Consider the following 19,916-nt stretch of genomic DNA (forward strand, 5'->3'; position numbering starts at 1 on the left):
TAACATTATTGTCTGGGTCAGTGGACATCCTAAACCAACGGTGAAGGCATTGTTTTCACAAACAGAAATGTGTATTTCTAGCAGTAATAAGCAGGTTAACCTTCCAGTGATAGATACTGTTTTGATAATGATTGAGATTACTGTGGTGGAACTGAGTAGAAGCTATAGCTCCTGTAACAAGGGGGTGGTTCAGAAACAGGCATTGGGATTTGTACTTCTGAATCCAAGAAGGTGAGTGGAAATAAGATGCAGACTTAGGAAAGGAAGCTCTTGAACCTTTAAGAAGAGAGAAATCAATCAGGTGTAATCTGGTAGACAAGCAAGCATTAATGTCAGGGAAACGACAATTATTAAGTTGAAATCTAATTAGGAAATAACTTTCAGTACTTCAGGGAGAGCTATTCCTCTGTTGTCTGGACAAGGCAGAGTATACTCTAGAGTGAATATAAGAGGGAATAAGGTAGACACTAGCTTTAAATGTCTTGTTTTTAGGAAGAGGAGAGGGAAAGAAATAAATCAAGGATATTTCTTTGAGACTACCAAAGATGTGATGATTCTTATAGGTAAAGAGAGGAGTCTGAAAGTAATAAAGATAGTTAAGGTTGAAGGAATGACTCATTGAAAGAAGAGGGTAAGACTCCATACTGACTGATTTTTAAGTAATCTTTCAAAGAAGTGATGACTTTGATATCCTTTCTCCAAAGGTGTTTTATGCCTAGTCTGAGCAAGGAAATAGAAATTCATATGTTGTGAGGACACATGCCTGTGTCTTTATTAGACTTCTAAGCTCTTGTTAGATGACTGCCAGTTAATAGCAGTTTAGACAGTGGAACTTCATTCAGCTGTTTCTATTGAGATTTCGTGTCAATGAGTACTGGCCCCCTCCACTGCCTCCCAGCTATTTTTCCTTCATAAAAAGAGGCCGTACAAGGGGGAAGAGCACTCTAGCATTTCAGTTTCTTCCAAATGCAGCTAGTTAACAATTAGAGAAAAGTCTAGGCATGCTGTCACAGGCTCCTCAATAAGGTATACAGTTCCACAGATAATTTTAGGCATTTTATTATGAATTAGTGTTTGTGTTTTAGATTTTGGGAAAGATTTATTTATCCTGATATCTAAGGTATGAGGACTTAAATTCTGTTTTGAGAGAGATTCTTCCAAACATTTTCAAACATCCAGTCCTTACACCAGAAGCTTTATGTAAGTAGGAATGGGATGATCATCTTCCAAATGTTCTATAAAGACCTACTTTTAACATTTTTATTGGGGGGGACAGAACAGAATATATTCAGCTCGGATATAGGTATCACTAGCTGTAAGGAGACTGGCTTGAAGTGGGGTGCAGATACTGTCTGAACATACTGTCCCAAGCATATACAAAGCCAGAAAGCAGTTGAGAGCTACTGCTGCCGTTAGTGATGATAACTTAAAATACAATTTCCACCTATTTGTAGTTCAGCTTAATGAACAATGGGTAGTAAAGACTACTTGTACTTTGGACGTGAATAGGATAGACGTCATTCTCCAACACCTTAGAAATTAAGAAAGCCTGTAGAGCCCTGTACTGGTTTTGCTTGAGATAGAGTTAATTTTCTTCATTGTAGCTAGTATGGGGCTATGTTTTGGATTTGTGCTGGAAACAGTGTTGATCATACAGGGGTGTCTTCGTTATTGCTGAGCAGTGCTTACAGAGTCAAGGCCTCTTCTGCTTCTCACCCCACCCCACCAGTGAGTAGGCTGGGGGTACACAAGAAGTTGGGAGGGGACACAGCCGGGACAGCTGACCCCAACTGACCAAAGGTATATTCCATACCGTATGATGTCATGCTCAGCAATAAAACTGGGGGGGAGGTTGGTGGGGGTCTGCTGCTTGGGGACTGGCTGGGCATTGGTCAGTTGGTGGTGAACAATTGTTTTCTTTTGCATTGCTTGTTTTTCTTGGGTTTTATTTTCTTCTCTCTTTGGTTTTTGGGGTTTTTTTTTCTTACATTTTTTAAAATTTCTTTTCAATTATTAAACTGTCTTTACCTCAATCCACAAGTTTTCTCACTTTTACCCTTCTGATTCTCCTCCCCATCCCACTGGGGGGGAAAGCGAGTGCTTTGTGGTGCTTAATTGCCAGCTGGGGTTAAACCATGACAAGCCCCCAGGTTTACCCATTTTGGTTCTGGTCTGTTTGGGATTGTGAAAAGGATTAGAGATCATGATCTGAATTTTAATAGGCCTCACTGGTATTACCATGAGTATTTAATGCCAAACCTTGACAGATGTCAAGGTAGAACTCCTTGGAGAAAGCTAAGAGACATTATACAGGCTCAGAAACTTAAGAACTCAAATTTTGGAGCTCCAACCTAAATAATTAGTTTTAAAGATAGAGATCTTTCTTGCTAGAAACACTGATACCTTCTCATATCCATGATGTTTTAAGGTCTCAGCCTATGTTAGTAGCCTATGGCTACTGAATTCTAATGTTTCTATTTCCCAGTCTCACATTGATGCATGGATCTAGCAACGTTGTCTAGGGAAACAGCAGAGATTAAGTAACTGTCTATTTTTGGAAGTCTCTTGAAATGTAAAAGAATAGAAATGATTAGGGTATGTCTTCTCAACTGCCTACCACTGACTTATGAGAAAGGTTACAGTTTTACTTATAAAATATGCACATTGATATGGGTCAGTAGTCCTTAATATCAGAATTAGGTGTGCAGTCAGGTATAGCAGGTCTCTAACCATAGTGATCTCTAGGAAAGTTCACAGCTGAGATGTGTTGTGACTTAAATTCTACTGTTTAGAGTTCAGTGTTGCACTGGATGAGACTGTACCCTGATTTTTGTACCCTGCAGTACCATGAGAATCCCTTCAATATTTTCTTAAAAAAAAAAAAGCATTTATGAAAACACATTTAAGAAATATAAAAAAATTAAATCTTGTTTGTTCATCACAAATGTAAATGAATCTTTTACTCTCAGGATACTAGAAAAGAAATAAAATTTACTGTTTGAGCCTCTTAAATAGAGCCTGACTTCCTTTATGATACGTATTGAACCCTGAGGGCTGGATAAAACCGCTTCAGAGTGTTTTGTTTCCTGAATTAGTTGACCTGCGTGGAATTAATAAGGAAATATTTTGTATTTTTGGTCTAAAAGAAGAAAAGCACAAATAGAATGGACTGTCTCAGCCAGCAAAAATAGATCTACATTTGCATCAACCGCTGATGATTTCATACTTGGATAAAATTTATTTACTTCCTTAAGAAATTCTTTTCCTGTTTTACATGTGCCCAGCTGCATACATTCTTATGATGGAAACTGAACTGATGAGATTTTGAGGAGAAAATTTCATTGACTGCTACTTGACAAAAAGGCAAAATGCTGACCTTTTGAAGAGCCCTTTGGCAATGCTTGGTGTACAGAATATTGCCAGTATCATCTCTTGGACAAAATGCTTGTGTTCAGTGTTTCTGGTGTTTGTGCTCCCAATAGAAGATCAAAATGTTTTGATTATTCTGATATTAACTGTATCCTTAGTGGTATAAGTGATATTTTTGAGCTACTGTAATTGGCAAAACTACAAGTCTCTTCCAGAAATTAAAATATTTGTGTGAGGTGGAAATAGTAGTCAATTCAGAGAGGATAAGATACCAGAAAGAATATGGAAATATTGAACTGACAGATATTTGCATGAGCAGTTCCACTGACTGAGGAGTAATTTGGAACTACGTCTTCTACTGGTATCTGCCATTTTCTGGGGTTTATGGTCTGGAATTCTGAAACAGCATCATTGTCAACAGCAAACAAAGATTTACTCCTTCGTATTTAGTAAGCATTATAGGAAAAAACTGAAACTTGGCATAGTTTATACCACTCACTGCTCTGTCCCTTAGGGAGAATATATTTTTTTAATATTACCAGAACTGACATTCTGTCACCTTGGACAAGTGAATCCTAAGATTAAAAATGAACATGCAGATCAATTCAAATAAGGCACTTGCAAGCCCTTCCACCTTCGCTTTTCAAGGACTTCTGATGAGGACCTGGTAGGATGAGTGGAGCCGGTATAGTAAGCAAATGCCTATGGAACGGTTTGTATTAATTCAGAATCCAGAAGACAACTTGTGTTTTTTGATTCTGTATACTGCCTCTGGCTTCTAAATTATGTTTAAAAGCAATAAAAATGCATGGAACTGGGCATAATTTCTAAAAAGCTGTGTTTTGTAAGGGAGAAAGACCATCTTCAGTAAGGCTTCTTCCCTTCAGAAACTTTAATTCTCTGAGATGTTTTTTAATGAAATATCTTGGTTTTAGTATCTGTTTATTTCAAGAGCTGAAGATGCTCTTTTTTGTGGGTTAATTGAGGTTATAGCCTCATACACCTTTTACAGCTATCCAGAGCTGTGAAGCAGGTTTGTTAGTGATTTGCTAATGAGTGCCTCAGAACAAGGAAAAGTCATTTCTGTAGTCAGCTTAGCATTAGAAGGGGAGAGTAGCTTTTTTGGGGGTGACTATATACAACAAAACATTTACAGAGCAGTATCTTTGCAGATCAGTGAAGCAGAAGCACATCTTAACCTACTTCCAGATGTGCTTTGGTCATTCATGCTGAAGCAAATTAATACTGCCTCAGCTGCCTTTCTGCCAGCTCATGGTAGAAACAGCAGAGTAGCCAGTGTGTCCTCAAGTGTTGCAGTTCATAACCTTTTATCTTCATGGGTGGCTAAGAGGTAGATTTATCCTATATCTACTGGCATCTATGCTGAGCTGTATGTAATCAGCTGAGCATAGTGACCTCTGACTTGCGTTATCACTTCTGTGGGTCACAAAGACCTTGAACACTTGAACTACATGACACTGAATTCTGGTTTCACGTTATTGTGTTATTCTGTAGGCTTAACATCTAGATCAAGTGATCATTTCGGCATAATAGCTCTTGTTCTCATCTTTAATAAGTATGCTGCTAGTCATCTATTCCACATACAAAGCATACCACTAATGGGATGCAAGCCATTTCAAAACGGTTGTGCAGCCTAGATCAGAGTTGCAAATAACTGTTGCCACAGTCATTCTTGGTACTTGTGTTATGTCATTCCCGCCTCCCCTCCAAAAAATAAGCCTCTGTATATTGAATAAATAGAAATGTGCGCATGATACTTGAAGTTGAAATGATGAGACAAGGTTTTTGAAATTAACTGTGCACATTCATATTTTCTACTCCCATTTTCTTTCAAGTCCTGTTTGCCAAGTATTTCTGGAGGGGAAAAAAAATCCAGAAGATATTGTTAACCTAGGTAGTGCTGTCCAACCTGGACCAATTCACCTATCTCTTAGAGTACAGATATTCACATGCATCCCAACACAGATAATTTATATTTTAAAGTATAGAAAATTTACTTGGTTATAGCTATCATAGTCTTAAAGGTGTAAGGACTGAAGACCTGAAGAAAGATTTGGGCATCTGATTTTGTCTTTTATAACTATGCTTGTCTAAGTAAAGATAACACCTTTCCCAGTAAGCATACATTGTCAGGGTTGTTCTATGCTTACTCCAGAACAAATTCTTGTAGATTAAGTCTGTTTGCTTCTATTTTGCGTATAACTTTTCTAATAAAAATTATGTTAATCAGTTTATGATGTTTATTCAGCAAGTTAACAGCAGTACAGGAACTGACAAGGTACTTCATTCTGCTGTCACTTAGAGAAATTCATAGTAGTAAACTAAGTGTTGGGAAACTGTCTTATTACAGAAAATAACATTTTTATATTTAGAAAGGTTTTCTGATAAGCTTTGAAGATCAGATACTTTTGGGAAACAATTTAAATATTATTAAAATAAATTCCCCAGAGGTTCTAAGATTTGCTTGTTAAAGTATTTTTCAAAACATTACATACATGAAGGTATATGCAATTGCACAAGGTATTTCTCCTGTGTATCCTGATGAATTTGTGTAGTGCCGTCACAGTGAATGACTAATTGATAAGGACTTTCCAAGGAGACTTGCAGTGACCAGATTACTTGTGATCTCAGACTCAAATTTCCCATTTGATAAGAGAAATAGCTCTTAAGTAGACTGTAGTTTTAATGCATTAAGGTGTGGATTGCAGTTACTTGCTGTAAAATATGGTAATTGAAATGTATTTTTTAAAGTGATAAATCATTAACTACATTAGCTACTTCTCTTCCATTCAAAAAGGTATTTTCCTTCCTTTTGCAGAGTTGCAGGTTGTATGCAACAAAACACTTACGAGTATTACTGAGAGCAAATGTAGAGTTCTTCAGCAACTGGGGGATTGAGTTACTGGTGACCCAGTTACATGATAAAAATAAAACTATTTCTTCTGAGGCACTTGATATTCTAGATGAGGCATGTGAAGACAAGGTGAGCATCCTTTCCCTCTTCAACTTCTTTTTAGTATGCTACTCTGTAAGCTGTTCCCCACCCCCTCCCCCAGTAGCAAAATAAAAGTATGCAAGAAGCTACTGATGATTTCCTTTCTTGATTGTCATTGATGGACTTCATAATAGTTTATAGACCCCTTGCTGAAAATACTGCAGTATTAATGACAAGAAAATGTAAACTTTTGGATTATGCTTACTTTTAAATATGAATTCAGACTAATTCAGCTATTTTGATCATTATACTTTTTGTAAAGGGGATATATATATTAATGACAGAAGGTACTTAAAGTGGATAATATTAGGATGAGGTTAGTGCTGTTTGATACTTCCTTTTGTGAAAAACTTGCTGCCTCATTGCTGGCAGGCTGTTGTAATTGTTGTAGTTTTCAGAATTATATAGTGTTTGGATATTCTTTATGCATTTTTAATTATTTTAGGCCAATCTTCATGCCCTTATCCAAATGAAACCAGCTCTTTCTCACCTTGGAGACAAAGGTTTGCTTCTACTCCTAAGGTAAATGTTGAATATGCTGTTTGACTTGACGCTGTGGAAACAATAAGTGTTTGTTTTTATTCAAATAGTGTGATTTAAGTGGAGTACTGACTGTCTGATGTTACTTTACAGATTTCTGTCCATTCCAAAGGGGTTTTCATATCTAAATGAAAGAGGTTATATAACAAAACAAATGGAAAAGTGGCAAAAGGTAAAAGTAAGAATAAAACATGTGCGTTTGCTTGAAATTAGGATGTGGAAAGGTGTGAATACACAGGTTTAGAAGGTCAAAGATTATTAAAAATATTGTACATTCATATATCTGTATTGCTAATGCCAATACATTTTTTTTGCCTCACTGACTTATGTTTTTGCCGAAAAAGGTTGACAGGGACTTACAGTTCCATAGCTCCTCTGTACATGCATGCTTTTGATTTACCCAGGCCTCATATAATTTTGATATTCCAGCAAATATTTCAGAAGTGTAGTGACTTACTGACTTTTCAAAATAGGTTGTTGTGTAAGGTCTTATCTAGAGAAGTGTGGAAAGGAATACTACTTTTCAAGATGCCTGTCACCCCTGGTTATAGAATCACTTAGGTTGGAAAACACCCTTAAGATCGAGTCCAACCATTAACCTAACACTACCAAGTGCACCATTAAACCATGTCCCTAAGCGCCACATGTCTTTTAAATACCCCCAGGGATGGTGACTCAACCACTTCCCTGGGCAGCCTGTTCCAGTGCTTGACAGTCCTTTCAGTGAAGAAATTTTCCCTAATATCCACTCTAAACATCCCCTGGTGCAACTTGAGGCTGTTTCCTCTTGTCCTATCACTAGTTACTAGGGAAAAGAGACTAACACCCACCTCGCTACAACCTCCTTTCAGGTAGTTGTAGAGAGCGATAAGGTCTCCCCTCAGCCTCCTCTTCTCCACACTAAACCACCCCAGTTCCCTCAGCTGCTTCTCATAAGACCTGTGCTCCAGACCCTTCACCAGCTTCGTTGCCCTTCTCTGGACACGCTCCAGCACCTCAATGTCCTTCTTGTACTGAGGGGCCCAAAACTGGACACAGTATTCCAGGTGCGGCCTCACCAGTGCTGAGTACAAAGGGACGATCACTTCCCTGCTCCTGCTGGCCACACTATTCCTGATACAAGCCAGGATGCTGTTGGCCTTCTTGGCCACCTGGGCATACTGCCAGCTCATATTTAGCTGGCTGTCGACCAGCACCCCCAGGTCCTTTTCGGCCAGGCAGCTTTCCAGCCACTCTTCCCCAAGCCTGTAGCGTTGCATGGGGTTGTTGTGACCCAAGTGCAGGACCTGGTACTTAGCCTTGTTGAACCTCATACAGTTGGCTTCGGCCCATCGATCCAGCCTGTCCCGATCCCTCTGTAGACCCTTTCTACCCTCAGGCAGATGAACACTCCCGCCCAACTTGGTGTCGTCTGCAAGCATCCTGAGGGTGCACTCGATCCCCTCATCCAGATCATTGATAAAGATATTAAACAAAACTGGCCCCAGTACTGAGCCCTGGGGAACACCGCTTGTGATCGGTCACCAACTGGACTTAACTCCATTCACCACAACTCTTTGGGCCCGGCCATCCAGACAGTTTTTAACCCAGCGAAGAGTATGCCTCTCCAAGCCATGAGCAGCCAGTTTCTCCAGGAGAATGCTGTGGGAAACGGTGTCAAAGGCTTTACTAAAGTCCAGGTAAACAACATCCACAGCCTTTCCTTCATCCACTAAGCGGGTCACCTTGTCATAGAAGGAGATCAGGTTAGTCAAGCGGGACCTGCCTTTCATAAACCCATGCTGACTGGGCCTGATCCCCTGGTTGTCCTGTACATGCTGTGTGATGGGACTCAAGATGATCTGCTCCATAACCTTCCCCGGCACTGAGGTCAGACTGACAGGCCTGTAGTTCCCCAGATCCTCCTTCCGGCCCTTCTTGTTGATGGACATCACATTTGCTGACCTCCAGTTGTCTGGGACATCCCCAGGTTAGTCAGGACTGCTGATAAAGGATTGAAAGTGGCTTGGTGAGCACTTCCGCCAGCTCCCTCAGTAACCTTGGGTGGATCCCATCCGGCCCCATAGACTTGTGTGTGTGTCTAAGTGGTGTAGCAGGTCGCTAACCATTTCCCCTTGGATCATGGGGGCTTCATTCTGCTCCCCGCCTCTGTCTTCTAGCTCAGGGGGCTGGGTACCCTGAGAACAATTGGTCTTGGTTGTTGCTAATTAAAATTAAATCTAGATTTCATGAAGATAGAATTAGCTTATGCTGTTAGGAAGTAAATAGGAACATAAGACCCATTAAGAAAAATGCATCATTGTCATGACTAGAATAAAACTCTTCATACATTATTTTGTTTTTAGAATATATTATAAAGTGCTTGGTCTCATTCCTGTTGGCTTTTAGGCAATGTTTTTACTAACTTTATAAGCTGTCACTTCTCTAGGAATACTGAAATGCATGGTGGTCTGTTGAGATTATTTGGGTTAGTCAGATGTTGAAGTATTTCCTTCTTTCCTTCCTTATTTAACAAATTCACTGAAATAATTATGGAATCAGTTGTCGACTCTCTGCAAACTCATTGTATGTATGAAGTGCAGTAATTTTGATGAGCCTCACCTTCAAATCATAAAGAAATTCAACCTTCCTTAAAGAGAACTTCAATTTTTCCTCCCTTATAAAGTACCATACTATAAAAACATTATCCACCTAAATGTATTTTGTCAACCTTTGTCGTCTTTTAGGAATATAACTTAAAGTATGTTGAATTGGTTGAAGAACAACTTAATGAAGCACTTACAACTTATCGCAAACCCGTTGATGGCGATAACTATGTTCGTCGGAGCAACCAAAGGTAAACTCACCAAAGAATCCTCTTCGTCTGAAAAAACTCAAGAGTAACTCATTACATTACACTGCAGTATAATGTATTTTAAAAGAAAATTTCAGAATTGCTGGGAAAACGTGATTTCTCTTTCTACCAGATTACAGCGACCACATGTCTACCTGCCAGTTCACCTTTATGGCCAACTGGTGCACCATAAAACAGGCTGCCATTTATTGGAGTCTCAGGTGAGGATAATAACTATTTATAACTTGAAAGATTTTAAAGAGTATTGTAACCCTGTTTAAATATGTTTTAAAAGAGATGGCATTTAAACAGTTATTGCAAAATAAGTAGATTATGAAAGTCTCAAGTTACATGGGGCCAAAAAGTTGTGAAGACAGTCTTTGCCATCTAGTCTCATGTAAAATTCCTTCCTGACTACTGAAATATCAGAGAAATACCTTGCAACATTTTTCTTAAAATGGCTAGCAAAAACTTAGAATGGAAAGCAGCTCACCAATAGAAATAATTTTTCTATTGAAAAATTATTGATATTGAAATTATTTTACTTATTGATAAGTAAAACAGTGCCTATCCTTTTATGCATACAGAAACGTGGAGATGAGGGAATAAAATCTTCTTGCTAATATCCTGAAGAGCTAAGAAAACAAACCCTAAGCCAATTCATAGTTGCTTAAATAAATTGACTTTTAATGTGCGTTTGCAAGATGATGTAATGAATTGTATATAATAGTCAAAAAGTTCAAGAGAAAGCTTATATATTGTAGAATGTTAATCTGATGAATCTATTATCTTTATAAAATCTGAATTAACCTGATGCAGTCAGTGGTAACGTTAAAATTTTCCAACTGCATTACCATTGCTGTTAATTTACGGTTATTTTGCGAGAACTACCACTGTTTTATTTTAGGGTACATACTTTAAATTAACACTTTACCTTTATTAAAACTGCAAGAGAATCTGTTTTACTAAGGTCTCCTCCTTTTCATCTTCAACTGAGTATTTTTTTTCTTCTGTTTTTCTCCTTCAGAATATTGTTACAGATCTAAGTTACACTCTTCATTCCCCAATGCTGGATAAGTGGGAAGGAATTAAGCAGCTGAAAGCAGCCCTTTGGGCCTTGGTTAGTAATAGATTTACAATCTTTTTGCAGCTGTTTGAGTTCTGTTATGACTCTTGATTCTGAAATAACTAAGCAAAATCCCTTAAAATCATTATTTAGGGGTTTTGTCATAAAATGTGTGTGATTTCCAAATTAGTGGAACCTTAACTTGACTTTCAGATGAAAATTGTTCACTGCGCCTGATTTGTTCTGAGTCTTTTAATAGTTGCTTTGTCTTTCTTTTTTGGAGTTTTTTTTGTTTTGTTTTGTTTTGGGTTTTTTTTGGGGGTGGTGGTGTTGTGGGGTTTTTTTGGGTTTTTTTGTTTTAAACCAAATAAAAAGAACAGATTGCCACGTGTAGCAATGGTATTGCTATGGAACCAGTGGTTACCAGTTGCTGTGGTCTATTTTTAATATATTTACTGTGGTGTTCCAAAATTCAGTTTTTCTGGAAGAAAGTTGGCTGCCACTGTTGATGTATGTGAATATATATGGTCATGACATCCCTGGTACTTGGGATAACATGGGGAAAACCTAGTGTGTGCCTATCCAAGCTATACTTCTAAAGTTGCTTTGCCACCTCAGCTGTTTGTCTGCCTCTTTCTTGTCTTCCCCAAAGTTTATTTTGGAACATTTGTCCAAGGTGACTATTACTGGAAGATATTGTAGGTATGTAATAAAATGCCTGTTTAAGAAGAATGTAAAATGAGTAATTCAAGATCATACTGCTGGCTGTAATAGAATTTGTAAAATGAGAAATATATAGTAGTTAACTGACCAGTTTTAGGTATTATACATAGTGTCCCAAGTCCTTTTTTTGGATTTGCATGACTAGGAAATACCAAAAAGGGTGCTCAAATCTCTACTTGTTTTGAGAAGATATGGCTTGAAACTACCACCAACAAACAAAAATGTCGAAAGTGTTACACTGACAGTGCTGCAGATCACATCAAAATCAAAACTTATTTGACAAACTGTTTTATTCCAGGGCAATATTGGATTGTCAAATTGGGGTCTTAACTTGCTTCAAGAGGAGAATGTAATTCCCGTTATAATGGCACTTGCGCAACATTGTGAGGTTCTCTCCGTTAGAGGGTATGTGTATCCGATTTATACATAAAATTTACAGATGGCAGTTCCAGTTGATTTTCAAATAGCCTTACCTAATTTATGTGAATATGGTTTTGCCACTTACTTGGAAATCAGTTATTAAAGATCATTGATCAATCTCAGTCCTGTACAATTTCAGAGTTGTATAGGAAGTCTAAAAGAACATGCAGTAAGCAAATTAAAACTATGAAAAAAGATACATACTACTTTTTTCCTTTTTTAAAAAACGAAATATTTGCTACTTATATCTCTGTTGGAATCAATTTATTATTCCATCATTTTTATTCAGTATCTTTTTTTGAATCTTTAAAAGAAAGCATAAATGGATGGTCTTTTGCCTAATACTGCTACTGCATTAATGTTTGTCCTTTAAAAAAAATAAAAGGTACTTTTCTACTTTATGTATCAGGCTCTTGTAGTATTTTATTTTTAATAGTGTATTGTTCTCAGGCATTTTAGTGCATTTATTAAGCTTCCATTGATTTACAAATAAAAATCAGGAACAAAAAGCTATTTGGCAATTTTGTGAAGTTTCATTTTGAAACTGTTTCCTTTCAAGAGAGAAATAAGTTTAGTTAAATTAGATGCTCTTATTGTTGCTCTTTTTTCTATATATTCATTAAATGCAGAACCTGTGTCTACGCACTTGGTCTAATCGCCAAAACTAAACAAGGATGTGACATTTTGAAGCATCATAACTGGGATGCAGTGAGACACAGTCGTAGACAGCCTTGGCCAGTGGTCCCTGATGACATGGAGCAGCTCTGCAATGAACTTTCTTCTATACCCAGTACTCTTAGCTTGAATTCTGAGTCCACCAGTTCTAGGCATAACAGTGAAAGTGAATCTACACCTTCAAGTAAGTAACAACAAAAAAACCCCAAACAAACAAAAAATCTCCCCAAACAAACAAGCAACAACAACAAAAAAAACCCACCACAAAACAGCATTTTGGTGTTCTTACTGACTTTTTGGCAGGATGAGGTTCAGGCAAATGTTTTAAAGGTGCTATTGCAAGAAAGAAGAGTGCAAGCCAGGGGACAGTTATATGCATTCAGAGGGGTGTAATCAAGTGAGAGGGAAGAGAACAGTGTCTTAGATTTATGTTTGGTGTAGAAATAAATTTTAATATTAGGGTAAGTTACTAGTTTTTTATGTCAAGTTCTGGCAGCTTGCTATAATACCCTGCAGAAATCTCCATGCTTTAGGTATAAAGATACATTTACTTGTTTGTCCTCAAAGGAATAAAGGAATATTTAGAATATATATTCTGTGTATACACACACACACATATATACACACAGTATTGCTGTATTTAAATTCTTGTATATTTTGTGTATCTAATACATTTTGATTTTGCTATTGATATTTGGAATTTAAATCCAGAAATTTACCATATTTAGATATCATTAAAGGAGTGTATCAGTTGTAATCCTAGTAGCTGGATATTTGCACTGAAATAAGATAATGTGGCTTCTCTTTTGAAGCAATGAGACCTTCAGCTCAGGTACTCCTGAAGATACTTAATTTACAGTACTAAGTTCTGCAGAAAAAATGTTGAATTAAAATTGTGATAAAACACATAGTCTCCCATTTTAGCTTTTATAGAATTGCTTACTTTTTTGCAACATAGTTTATATACTTTGAAGAAATGTCCATTTTCAGTGACAAAGTCTCATATAATTTCAGGTATGTTCATCATGGAGGATGACCGTTTTGGTAGTACTTCCACTAGTACATTCTTCCTAGATATTACTGAAGATGCAGAACAAATATTTTATGACAGACCTGGACCTTCAAAGGACAAAGACCGTAGTCCCTTTCCTTTTTTTTCTTCTAGCAGACTTGTGAAAAATCGCATTCTAAACTCTCTTACTCTACCTAATAAAAAACATAGAAGTAGCAGTGATCCAAAAGGAGGAAAGCTGACATCTGACAGTAAATCAGGCCTGAGGCGAAATCGTACTGTAACAGAACCTTCCAGTAGCATAGACTTTCCTGCTGGGGAAGAATTCAACCCTGTTTTCAGAGTTCCTAAAATCCAGACTTTACGATTAGAAACTTCTTTTGTTGGAAATAAGCACATGGAAGATACAGATAGTACCCCAAGTATTGGAGAAAATGATCTGAAGCTGCCAAAAGGTCTTGGAAATGAAATTCACCGGGAAAACACAAGCAGAGAAAGGCTAATAGGAGATGGTACTACACAATCACATTTCAAGAGTCGTAGCTTAAGTTTTAATACAGATACCACAACAAGTGGCATAAGCTCAATGAGCTCTAGCCCTTCAAGGGAGACTGTAGGTGCGGACACTACAAACGTAGATACTGACTGTGGAAGTTTGAGTACTGTGATAAGCACAAAAACGGTTAAACCAAGTCACTGTTCAACACCACAGTCTAACCACCTGCCTCTCTCAAAATCCAACTCTGTATCCCTGGTACCACCAGGGTCTTCTCATACGCTTCCCCGAAGAGCCCAGTCTCTTAAGGCTCCTTCTTTTGCTACAATAAAAAGTCTTGCTGACTATAACTTTAGCTACACAAGTTCTCGAGATGCCTTTGGCTATGCTACACTAAAACGCTTACAACAGCAGAGAATGCATCCTTCACTGTCTCACTCAGAAGCCCTAGCATCTCCAGCAAAGGACGTGCTGTTTACCGACACTATTACCATGAAGTCTGGCAGCCTGGATTCTCGGCTGACCCCAAGCCGGTAAGAGATGATTATGTGCTTGTTTCTTACTTCAAAGATGTAAGAGCAATTAAATAAGAAAAGTATCTTTCTAATATTTTTTTCCAACTTCATCTAAAAGTGACAGTTGTTGCAGGATGATTCATAACTTCACTGAAAGCACTACCAATATTAAGAGAATAATAGGCTAATGAGAAGTCTGAACTTTGTAAGTGCTGTCAGGGAAGCCCAGCTTTCATAGCTGTCCTCAGTCCCTTTAATGCTGTTAGTGACAAAGGAGTGTTTCCTTCTATCACATGTGCTTCCTGTTTAACTTTTTTTAATATTTAAATGCAATTGCACTGCTAACATTACTAAAGGTACAATCACATAAAATTGCTCGTGCAGTCAGAGCTGTATTTCAGAAGAGAATTTTCTCGATGTCACTAGGTGAGATTTTAGGACAGGGACTCCTGCCAATATGCTATATTACTGTTCACTGTGGCACTGAGGCCAGTGGTGAGATACTGGTACCACTGATATGAATGTGAGTTTGGCTTCTTAGCTACAACAGAGCAAAGATTTTGCTCATAGGGTTTATTTTTAGATTGCAGTGTCACCTCTTTATTTTTGAGTAATATTAGCTCTTCTGAAGACTAATTGGATAATTATATAAGAATCTAGCTCATGACATTGACACTGTTCCCAGCAGCTACAGTCAGTGCTTAACAACTTTCTCTTAAAAGCTCTTCTACTTCCCAAACTTTTCCTTTCAAATCAACTTTTAGGTAGTGGATTGGATTTTCAGATAACTACTGAAAGGGAAAAGATACTTTCTATCTCTGTTTTTACCTAAATATTCCATCTCACATGAGAGACAGGGGAGAAGTTACCAGCGCATTAGTCACTTCACTACTACATAGAAGAGCAAATGCCTAATCCCTGAATTTCAATCCACATACCCAGTTGAGTGTCTGTAGTGTCTGTTTATTACTGCTAGTTTCCTTGCTGGTTAAGAGCAACATGAATTTTTTTATATTTTCACATGATTCTGCAAAGATGCCATAAAAGATAAGTTTTGTTCCCACTGTTCAGTTAAGTTAGAATTAGACTGAGTGTGCTGATTAAATTAAGGATGATTCAGTAGTTAAGCTGCGCCATCCTGGAAATGAGAAGTGTTGTTCCTTGCTCTGTCACTGGCTTCCTGTGCTAACGCAGGAACAAATCAGTGTCATTTCAGTGGCAGTACAGATTCTGTTGTGGCTGTAGTCATGCTGTACCATTCCTTGCAGTCATGCCTTTGATATGCAAAGCAGCCTTGCTGCAGTAGACTTTCATCCTGAGACTCAGCATGCAATGTAATACTAACAGTATTCCTGGCGCTTAGCTTTTCATGATCTCTCATATCAGAGGTTAGGTGCAAAGATTTCAGCTGACCTGTTTAATGTTGAACTGAAATGACTGGAGTGCTCATATCTCTGAGAAGGTTAAAAAATTGCAGATGTACATATTACAAAAGATTGTCAGATTATCTTGGTTAATAATATAATTGATTGGAAAGACTATGATTTAACTAGTTGTCCTGGTTTTGGCTGGGATAGAGTTAATTTTCTTCCTAGTAGCAGGCATAGTGCTGTGTTTTGGATTTAGTAAGAGAAGAATGCTGATAACACACTGATGGTTTAGTTGTTGCTGAGTACTGCTTATGCCAGTCAAGGACTTTTCAGCTTCCCATGCTCTGCCAGGTACACAAGAAACTGGGAAGGGGCACAGCCAGAATAGTTGACCCAAACTGCCCAAAGGGCTATTCCATACCATATGACATCATGCTCAGTATATAAAGTGGGGGGGGGTGGCCGGGGAGCAGCGAACTGGCTGGGTTATCGGTCGGCAGGTGGTGAGCAATTGCATTGTGCATCACTTGCTTTGTATATTATTATTATTATTACTATTGTTATTACCTCTACTATTTTACTTTATTGTATTTCAATTATTAAACTGTTCTTATCTCAACCCAGGAGTGTTTCTCACTCTTACTCTTCTGATTCTCTCCCCAGTCCCGCCGGGGCAGGAGGAGTGAGTGAGCAGCTGCGTGGTGCTTAGTTGCTGGCTGGGGTTAAACCATGACAGTCCTTTGTGGCGCCCAACATGTGGCCCGAAGGGTTTGAGATAATAACAGGTTAACCGGAGTGTATTAAGGAATCTGTTAATAGTTGCCGGTCACAGTATTGATTCATCTGTTGTTGATATTAGTTCATCTGATCTGCACCATGCTCCTTTTTTTGCTGTATATGTTAAAGATTGGTGTTGGTTTTGCAGTTTGCTGTGCTCTGCACTGATTAGTGATGTTTTGCCTGGGAGATTTGTTTATTAGAACACTGGCCTTGACCTTTATCTGGTATTTGGGTTTTGTACTGAAGCCATTACTGTACTTTGGGTACCACCTCGTGGAGCGAGTTAGCAATTATACCTCTTCCTCTGAGAGGTTTTTTATGGAGGAAATACAGAATGGCACCTTCACTACCTTCTCCTATGATGTTTCCTTCCTCATTACAATAACTTTTCAGTATCTTGAACATCCTTGGGTAGTTAAGATATATCTATTGATATTTCTTGGGAATATTGTTTCGGTTTTGTCTAAGGTTACTAAGCAATTTAAGAATATCATCCAGAGATCTGCCCCAAGGCTGGAGAGTTATGAGTGGCAGGGTGTGTGGGATAGTATGGGCAAGTACCTAGGACAGTGGGCACCTCCATTGTTTTGGAACTTCACCCCTGAACAAGTGCAGAATCCTGAAGAACTAGTAAAATATTTGGAAAAAGTATGTTGTCACCCTGGTAGCTCCAGAGAGACACAAATCATTGCAACATGCTGGGGACTAGCCCATGCCTATCGAGCCGTGGTCAACACTATTCAGTACCCTCAAGGGAAAGAGAGGGTCTCTGGATCTGATGACAAAATGACAGGCACTGTGGCTACTCAAACCCCAACCACACGACAGGCACAATGGCTAAACCAGAGAACCAACCCATGCCGGTATCAGCTGCCCCTATACACAAGAAGAAATACACACGAAAATCAGCTCGTTTAGTAAGGGATGAAGATGAATCAGGGCCATCATGGGAACAGGAGGAGGAAGAGGCAGAACCCATAAATGCGATGGTAACCACCAGATTCCTATCCCTGAGTGAGCTGCGAGATATGTGAAAAGTTTTCAGTCATCATCCAGGCAAGCACATCATCACCGGGCTGCTCTGATGCTGGGATAACGGCACCAGTAGCCTGGATTTAAAGGGTAAGGAAGCCAAGCAGCTGGGATCCCTTTCCAGGGAAGGGGGCATTGAAAAAGCAATTGGAAAAGGGGCACAAGCCCTTAGCCTCTCGAATCGACAGTGGATGAATTGGCTGGCCAACTCTCGCAATATGAAGAAAGTATCTCTTCCTCCCTACAGGCCTGCATCTCAGCTGTGGAAAAACTGTCCCGAGAGTTCCAGCAACTCAGAGAGGATATGTCCTACTCCCCACCTGTACGGACCACTATCTCAGACATTAGGAGTAAGCGTCCCTCTGCTCAAGACAGAGGACATAGTAGATACACACCACGGGGCACCCTGTGGTTTTGCCTGCGTGACCATGGAGAGGACATGAGGAAGTGGGATCGGAAATCCACCTCGACCCTAGAGGCATGGCTGCGTGAGTTGCAAGGAAAAACTATTAGAAAAGGCGGTTCTCCCAGGAAAATTGCAGCTCCAGTTTCCAGTGAGCAGTTCCCCAGACAGAGTAAGAGGGCTAATTTTACTTCCGATCTTAATCAAGGGACTTTTGATTCACATTTACAAGGAAGTGAACAATGAATACTATGACCAGTGTTAGAGAGGCCCTGCCTCCAGCCAGGTGGAGGAAAGGGACAACTGGGGTTACTGGACTGTGCGGATTCGATGGCCTGGCACATCAGACCCACAGGAGTATAAGGCTCTAGTGCACACTGGTGCACAGTGTACCCTAATGCCATCAAACTATAGAGGGGCAGAACCCATTTGTATTTCTGGAGTGACAGGGGGATCCCAACAGCTCACTGTATTGGAGGCCGAAGTGAGCCTAACTGGGAATGAGTGGCAGAAGCACCCCATTGTGACTGGCCCAGACGCTCCGTGCATCCTTGGCATAGACTACCTCAGGAGAGGGTATTTCAAGGACCCAAAAGGGTACCGGTGGGCTTTTGGTATAGCTGCCTTGGAGACAGAGGAAATGAAACAGCTGTCCACCTTGCCTGGTCTCTCAGAGGACCCTTCGATTGTAGGGTTGCTGAGAGTCGAAGAACAACAGGTGCGGATCGCTACCACAACTGTGCACAGGCGGCAATATCGCACCAACTGAGACTCCCTGATTCCCATCCATAACCTGATTCGTCGCCTGGAGAGCCAGGGAGTGATCAGCAAGACTCGCTCACCCTTTAACAGTCCCATATGGCCAGTGCGAAAGTCTAATGGGGAGTGGAGACTAACAGTGGACTATCGCGGCCTTAACTGGAGTCAAAGGCAGCCAAGTGGTATGCCACAATTGACATCGCTAATGCGTTTTTCTCCATCCCTTTGGCAGCAGAGTGCAGGCCCCAGTTTGCTTTTACCTGGAGGGGTGTTCAGTACACCTGGAACCGACTGCCCCAGGGGTGGAAGCACAGCCCCACCATTTGCCATGGACTGATCCAGACAGCACTGGAACAGGGTGAAGCTCCAGAGCATCTGCAGTACATTGATGACATCATTGTGTGGGGCAACACAGCAGAAGAAGTTTTTGAGAAGGGAAAGAAAATAGTCCAAATCCTTCTAAAGGCTGGTTTTGCCATAAAACAGAGTAAGGTCAAGGGACCTGCACAGGAGATCCAGTTTTTAGGAATAAAATGGCACAATGGACGTCATCAGATCCCAATGGATGTGATCAGCAAAATAACAGCTATGTCCCCACCAACTAGCAAAAAGGAAACACAAGCTTTCTTAGGCGTTGTGCGTTTTTGGAGAATCCATATTCCAAATTACAGTCAGATCGTAGGCCCTCTCTATCAAGTGACCTGGAAGAAGAACGATTTCAAATGGGGCCCTGAGCAACAACAAGCCTTTGAACAAATTAAACAGGAGATAGTTCATGCAGTAGCCCTTGGGCCAGTCCGGGCAGGGCAGGATATTAAAAATGTGCTCTACACCGCAGCCGGGGAGAATGGCCCTACCTGGAGCCTCTGACAGAAAGCACCAGGGGAGACTCGAGGTCGACCCCTAG

The 19,916-nt window shown here is 39.6% G+C and overlaps 1 protein-coding gene across 1 annotated transcript in view; it reads left to right on the forward strand.

The window, feature by feature from the left end:
- The window catches only part of LOC142596456 (rapamycin-insensitive companion of mTOR-like), a 109,773-nt gene that overhangs the window by 76,815 nt on the left and 13,042 nt on the right, over positions 1–19,916 (forward strand). The window contains exons 22-30 of the mRNA XM_075725564.1: positions 6,209–6,373; positions 6,831–6,907; positions 7,019–7,097; positions 9,652–9,761; positions 9,892–9,979; positions 10,786–10,878; positions 11,846–11,952; positions 12,597–12,826; positions 13,657–14,683. Of these exons, the coding sequence (XP_075581679.1) occupies positions 6,209–6,373; positions 6,831–6,907; positions 7,019–7,097; positions 9,652–9,761; positions 9,892–9,979; positions 10,786–10,878; positions 11,846–11,952; positions 12,597–12,826; positions 13,657–14,683 (1,976 nt within the window). The remainder of the gene's footprint in view (positions 1–6,208; positions 6,374–6,830; positions 6,908–7,018; positions 7,098–9,651; positions 9,762–9,891; positions 9,980–10,785; positions 10,879–11,845; positions 11,953–12,596; positions 12,827–13,656; positions 14,684–19,916) is intronic.

The sequence above is a fragment of the Pelecanus crispus genome, chromosome W (genome assembly GCF_030463565.1).
Source record: "Pelecanus crispus isolate bPelCri1 chromosome W, bPelCri1.pri, whole genome shotgun sequence".
Classification (NCBI taxonomy): Eukaryota; Metazoa; Chordata; class Aves; order Pelecaniformes; family Pelecanidae; genus Pelecanus; species Pelecanus crispus.